The 7,484-nt window shown below is 36.8% G+C and overlaps 1 protein-coding gene across 1 annotated transcript in view; it reads right to left on the reverse strand.

Moving 5' to 3' along the window:
- Positions 1-2: 2 nt before the first annotated feature.
- Positions 3-7,484, reverse strand: part of LOC103610518 (alkylated DNA repair protein alkB homolog 8-like) — a gene marked incomplete at its 3' end in the record, with an annotated part of 9,573 nt that continues 2,091 nt past the window's right edge. The window contains exons 2-4 of the mRNA XM_008594671.1: positions 6,861-6,974; positions 1,410-1,471; positions 3-492 (exon numbers count right to left, since the gene is read on the reverse strand). Of these exons, the coding sequence (XP_008592893.1) occupies positions 3-492; positions 1,410-1,471; positions 6,861-6,974 (666 nt within the window). The remainder of the gene's footprint in view (positions 493-1,409; positions 1,472-6,860; positions 6,975-7,484) is intronic.

Consider the following 7,484-nt stretch of genomic DNA (forward strand, 5'->3'; position numbering starts at 1 on the left):
ACTCAAAGCCTGGCACGCAGCTTCCAATTCTCCCTCACAGAACACATGGTAGAAATGATGAAACACAGGACTTGAGTCATGGCATCCTGCTGGGCCAAATGGCTCAACAGGTTTGTCTTTACAAGGATTTCCTTTAAGGTGCCAGGGAACCAGTACATCTTGAGAGTGAAAAGAAGTCCTGTTAATGTGAATAGGCAGCTGAGAATTAGCAGCCTTCCTTGAATTACATCCTGTCTCCTGAAAGTCAATAATGGAGGGGACAGAAGAGGCTGAGTCTTGATTGCCAGGCATGTGCTCCACAAGCAACCCCTGCATTGATGTGTCACTGATGATCTCCTCTTTCTTTCCTTGGCTAATTCTGTTTCCTCTATGATACTTGGACTTCTGCTTCGTATGTTCTTGTTCCATTGCCCAGACATAAATGAGTGCTTTCCCTTTCCCACCAGGTCTCAGGAGTCGAACAAGTTCTTGGAGAGCTGCCACTCTACGCTCCTAACTGCCACTCTATGCTCCTAAGAAAAAAGAAAAACATACACACACACACTGCCATTTATGAACCCAGAGGAGATACCAAGAGGATATGGGAAAATATATAACTGACTGTAGGACTGTTTTCCACTAGAACGAACCGTAAGAAACCTAACAAAATATCTTATATAAAACAAAAAAGAAGAAAAGGGGGGAAGAATAATTTTGTTCTGTGATTAAGAAAAAAAGTATTGAGAAAGTAGGGGAAAGGAAATTTTCATTTGTTAATCTTCCATGTGTCTTTTTCCTTAACTGAATGAGTGGGATGCATGGAACAACTGGTGACCTATGAGCAGTAATATTCACTTTTAGAGGTAAACCATTACATTTATAAAATGCTTGCTGTACAAAGGAATTGTGCACGCTATATTATGGAGACGTCTATTTATAGCCTTGATGGAGTAGTTTGTATTAGTTATCCCACTGAAAACAACCACAAAAAGCTGAATGAAAACATAAAACAACTGCTTAAAGACATTGGAGAGCAACATTGCAAGCTGGACTTGAAAGGCTATAATCCCTGAAAGAAGGGAATTAAACCAAGGTGAGCTCTACATGTACCCCAGCTTTTCTCTGAGATTATTTGCTAATTCACATTGTGGGGGAATAGAATACGAGCAGAAAGCAGAGGGTATTCGACAATTCCTAAGCTGCATGTGCACAGGGTGAACTTCTAAAACCCTCAGCAGAATAGCAGCTGGGAAGTTAAAAAGCTAAACAGAGATTTTAGTAGCCAAACAATGCTGAGAGACAGACACTAGAGTTTATAGCCCACCAAGGTGAAATGGCCTTGGCATACACTCAGTGCTTTCACTTGACACACAGAAGGGCTGCACCTCAGAAGTAGAGACAAAACTAAAATAGACATAAATCAGCCCTACTAAAGCATAAAACTTGTTCTCTACAGAATTAAAGTGATCTGCTTGTACTATATCTGCTTGTCCTAAGAAAATTTAACCCTCTTAGGAGGAAGATAAAAGTATCCAAACCTTTTGATACCAATGTCCAGTATCCAATCCAAAATTATGAGGCATGCTAAAAACAATCATGACCATTGACCAAAAATCAGAGAAAAAAGAAAGACCATAGAAATAAACCCCCAAAGAGTTTAAAATAACTATGGTTAATATGACCTAGCAATCCCACTATTGGGTACTTATCCAAAGGAATGGAAATCATCATGTTGAAGGGATACCTGCACTCCCATGTTTACTGCAGCTCTACAACAGCCAAGAGTTGGAACCAACCGAAATGTCCATCAATGGATGACTGGATAAAGAAAATGCAGTACGTATAGACAATGGAATACTACTCAGCCAATAGAAAATAATAAAATTCTGCCATTTGCAGGAACATGGATGAGCTTGGAGAAAATTATGCTAAGTGAAGTAAGCCAGGCACAGAAAGAAAAACACCACATGTCCTCACCATATGTGGAAGCTAATAAAGTTGATTTCATAGAAGTAGAGAGTAGAATAGTGGTTGTTAGAAACCGGTAAGGAGAGTGGGGATAAAGGACAATTAATTTTAGAAAGAATAAGATCTAGTGTTCTACAGCAATACAGAGAGGCTACAGCCAACAACAAATTACTGTATAACCTCAAGTAGCTAGTTGAGAGGATGCTGAAAGTTCCCAACACAAAGATGTGACAAATGTTTGAGCTGATAGATATGCTGAACACCTTGATATGATCTTTGCACAAGTGAAAATGTACCCAAATATCACATTGTACTCCATAAATATATATAATTATCATAGGTCAATTAAGAAAAAATAAATTTAAAAAAAATCAGAGACAGAAGTAGATTAGAGGTTACTAGAAATGGAGGGGAAGTAATAATGAGAGTTATTGCTTAATGGGTACAGAGTTTGTGTTTAGGATAATGAAAAAGTTTTGGAAATAGATATAGGCAGTGGTTACATAGCATTGTGAGTGTAATTAATTCCACAAAATTGTATGTTTTAAAATGCTTAAAATAGAAATTCTTATGTTATATAGTTTTACAACAATAAAAAAAGAATTAATTAATTAACTATAATTAATATGTTCAAAAACTAGAAGAAAAGATCAAGATTTCAGTGAAGACATATGAAATCAGACAAATTCTAGAACACAATAAACAATGGATGAATTTGATAGCAAATCAGACACATCTGCACAGAGAATTATTGAACTAGAATTTGGATCAGTAAAAATTACCCAGATTGAAGCACAGAGATAAAAAAGAATGGAAAATACAGAAAACAGTGTCAATCTAGAACTCATACGCTCTCCTTTTAAAGTCCTCAGAATGCAGCCCATGACCACCAGTAAACCATCAACTTATTAATCCATCTACTAGGGCAGGGTCCTCACAATCTAATCAGCTCTTCAAGGCCCCACCTTTCAACTACCATAACAGGATTTCCCACGCTCTTACCACTGTCACAGTGGGGATTGAGTTTTGGGGGGACACAATTCAATCCATAATACCAGTTTATAAAAAGGGTTAAAAACAATTATTAAAATAATAATAACTAACATTTACTAAGCTCTTACATGTGCAAAACACTATGATAAGCACTTTGTATAGATTGTGTCATTTATGCTGACAACAACTCCATGACACAGGCTATTATCACTGTCATTTTACAGATGAGGAAGCTAAATATTCAGAGATCACTAAAAATATTTGCTCAAGGTCACAAAGATAAAAAGAATGTAAAAGTATACAGTAGAGGCAGGGGTATTAGGGAAGAATAGTCTGGCACCGGACTGTAAAATAGATTAAAAAGAGATATCCTGGGATTAAACAGGTTGGAGAGAACATTGTAGGAACAAAGGAATGAAGTACAGGGCAGCAGAACTCTTTCACTAGTACTTTAATTCCCTTATAATTAAAGTATTGTATTGTCTCCAAATACTTGGACTATTAAAATAGCCCTATTAAAACTGCCTTTCCATATTCAATCTTGCCTTCTACCCTAAATCATCTTCTACAGTGCCATAAGAACAACCTCTATAAAGCATATATCTTATGTGTTAAAATAGGAGAAAGCATCTTCAGGATGAGTAATTTATAGAGAAGTGAATTAATGGGAAGAAATTTGTGAGGATTTTTCCAAGTTGGGTCTAAGGAATTGGAGACTATTGGGAAATTATACCAAAAATGTGAGATAAGACTAGTTGTATTAGTCCGTTTCTGATGCTTATAATAGAAATACCCGAAACTGGGTAATCTGTAAAGAAGCAATATGTATAGCTTAAGTTTTGGAGGCTGACAAGTCCACAGTCCAGGGAACACATCTGGTGAAGGCCCTGGTGGTGGTGACAGTGACACAGGGGTCTCACATGGCAGAACAGTGGAGCAGAGACAGAGACAGCTCCTCATACGCTCTCCTTTTAAAGTCCTCAGAATGCAGCCCATGACCACCAGTAAACCATCAACATATTAATCCATCTACTAGGGCAGGGTCCTCACAATCTAATCAGCTCTTCAAAGCCCCACCTTTCAACTACCATAATCGAATTTCCTACGCTCTTACCACTGTCACAGTGGGGATTGAGTTTTGGGGGGACACAATTCAATCCATAATACCAGTTTATAAAAAGGGTTAAAAATAATTATTAAAATAATAATAACTAACATTTACTAAGCTCTTACTATGTGCAAAACACTATGATAAGCACTTTGTATAGATTGTGTCATTTATGCTGACAGCACCTCCATGACACAGGCTATTGTCACTTTCATTTTACAGATGAGGAAGCTTAATATTCAGAGATCACTAAAAATATTTGCTCAAGGTCACAAAGATAAAAGGAATGTAAAAGTATACAGTAGAGGCAGAGGTATTAGGGAAGAATAGTCTGGCACCAGACTGTAAAATAGATTAAAAAGAGATACCCTGGGATTAAACAGGTTGGAGAGAACATTGTAGGAACAAAGGAATGAAGTACAGGGCAGCAGAATTCTTTCACTAGTACTTTAATTCCCTTATAATTAAAGTATTGTATTGTCTCCAAATACTTGGNTCTTTCACTAGTACTTTAATTCCCTTATAATTAAAGTATTGTATTGTCTCCAAATACTTGGACTATTAAAATAGCCCTATTAAAACTGCCTTTCCATATTCAATCTTGCCTTCTACCCTAAATCATCTTCTACAGTGCCATAAGAACAACCTCTATAAAGCATATATCTGATCAAGGGACTCCCAATGTAAGACCTTAATGGCTCTCAAAGTCCAAATCATTAATATAGCATTCGACTAACAACATATAAATCCAAACCAACAAGTAAATAAACGCTGCCTCCTCAACTAGACTATGAGCTCTATGAAAGCAGGGACTGAGTCTGCTCCATCTTGCATCCCCAGCTATTTGATTAATTCCAGCATGTAACTGATTTTTCAATGAATTTTTTTATTGTGGTAAAATATACATAATATAAAATTTACCATTTTAGGGGGAAGAGGAACAGGTAATAGGTCATGAAAATCAACTACAATGTATATTGAGAAGTTAAAAGAAAAAAATAAAATAAAATAGAGGGGGAAACACACACACACACACACACACACAAAATTTACCATTTTAACCAAAATGGTAAATTTTATATTATGTGTATTATACACACACGCATATTACTGTTTTATATAACTTGAAGGTAAAGACAGTCCATGGCCACTGAGTTGTGGATGAAGGGGGCAATGTGTGCCAAACATTTCTTCCAAATAAAAGGGATTTTTAATTTACTGGTATAGCTGCTGCTTGTGAGCTTTTCTCTGTTTGCAATAGTGCTTCTTAATAAACTGATGTCTGGTGGCTTTTGCTATAAAGAGCTCCCTTACTCTGTTTACTGCAGCCCAGCAGAATATCTCGGTTACTATTAAAAATAAAGAACTAGTGATTGAGGAGACAAATGACAAAGAGGGTGTTCTAATTGATAGCTGGCCAGTTGGCTCAGCTGGTTAGAGCATAGTGTTACAACACCAAGAACAGAGGGTTCAGATCCCTGTACCAACCAGTCACCAATCAATTGTTTTGAACTCAGTTAAGGTCATAAGGTCTACTGAAACTGCCAGTGACCCATAGGGTGAGCTATAAAGTTATTTCTTAGATCAGGAAAGACACTGTTGACACTCAGGAAAAATGAATGGTGGGTATTTTTCTATAAAGAAAATACAAAATTTTAAATTCACTTATTTTTAAGTTAAGAACATATGTGACCAATTAAAAGCATTAACATACTGTTAAAAGCTAAATAAGACAGTCTTGAAAAAAGAATAGGAAAAGAGGAAAAACAGAATGGAAAGGAAGTAAGACTCACGTGTCAGAGATGAGAATGTGGGTTGAGAAAGATGGAAACAGAAATAGAGAAGGGACTCAGAGACTGAGGAGAGAGAATACTCAAGAGGCCTAGAGCTGATAAGCTCAAAGTCTCTTCCAGTAAACATTCTGTGATTCTGTGGGTTTGAAGGAAGGCATTTAGGAGTGACTGAGACTTGGGGTAGAAAAAAAGCAAAAATATGCAATAGTAAACGCAGAGAGTCCCACCAGGCCTCTGCTTAGGTAAACATGACTCCCCTGTAGCCCAGCTTCATTCTGCATACTCTCTTAACAAAGAGGGCAAATTGTGTGACAAGAGAAGAGAAAGGAAAGAAATCGGTCCAAAATCAGTTGGCAAACTTTTTCTGTAAAAGGCCAGATGAATATTTTAGGCATTGAGGGCCACATAGTCTCTGCCAAATATTCTTCATTGTTTTGGAGAGGGTTTTTTTGTTTTTTTACAACCCTTTAAATATGTAAAAACCATTCAGCTCAAGAGCTATACAAACAGGCTGAGGGCTGAATTTGACCCATTTGCCATAGTTTGCCAACCCTTGCTATAAACAATGTCATTGTTCTTAGGAAATACACAATAAAGCATGTAAGGGTAAAGGTAAAGGGTCATGTTGCCTGTAAGTTATTTTCAAATGATTCAGTAAAAATAATAATGATAACATATTTGAAAGAGAAATAAAAGATGTGGTAAAATGCTCACAATTGGTAAATCTAGGTGAAAAGTGAAGGAAGTTCACTGTAGTATGCATGCAACTTTGCTTTAAATTTGAATTTTTTTTTTTTTTAATAAAAAGGTAATGTTAAAAAAACGAAAAAAGCTATAGATCCTTCAAAGGAAAAAAAAAACCAAAAACAAACAAATGAAAAAAGCTATAGATGCTCTTAGGAGGTTTGAACCCAGAAGCCTCAATGTATTGGCATAGGGCACAGTTCTTCAGACAGAGAAGAATAAGAGGTCTCACAAAGCAAAAGTTATCCTATCACCAAGGTCATTTTAATACATACCCATGGTCCAAAGGTATCTAGGTTCTCCTGTCATCACCAGCAAACTCCGACGAGGCAACATAACTGGCACCGTGACACCATCTGGGTGCTTAAAATCCATGACAATCTTGAAGCAAAGACAAAAGCAGAATGATCAATCCAAAATCTCATGTATTCAGATAGGAATGATTCATTGATTCTAGCTGTCTTTCCAAGCTAACAGACATTAAAATATGATAACGCTTATGGAATAGCATAGCATAGTGGTTCTCAAACTTCAGTGTACATAAGAATTAAGTGAATAACAAAAAACACACCTCATCCACAGAGATTCGGACTTAGGAGGTCTGGAGTGAAGCTCAGGAACCTACACCCCAGGAAATTATGAAGCAGGTGGTCTGAGGATCATATCACAGAAAACACTAAGGGTAATGGTCGAACACAGGAACTTTAGAATGGAAACATTCATATCCCCACTCTTCCATTTACTAGCCGTGTCACCGAGGACAAGCCATTTAACCCTTTTGCGCTTCAGTTTTCCCAACCCTTACAGGGTTATTACAAGAATTATATAAACCACAGTGCCTGGCACATAGTAAAAACACACAAAAAATAGCTATATTGTTTCTATTATTCATAGAATGT

The sequence above is a fragment of the Galeopterus variegatus genome, unplaced genomic scaffold (genome assembly GCF_000696425.1).
Source record: "Galeopterus variegatus unplaced genomic scaffold, G_variegatus-3.0.2 Scaffold11256, whole genome shotgun sequence".
NCBI lineage: Eukaryota > Metazoa > Chordata > Mammalia > Dermoptera > Cynocephalidae > Galeopterus > Galeopterus variegatus.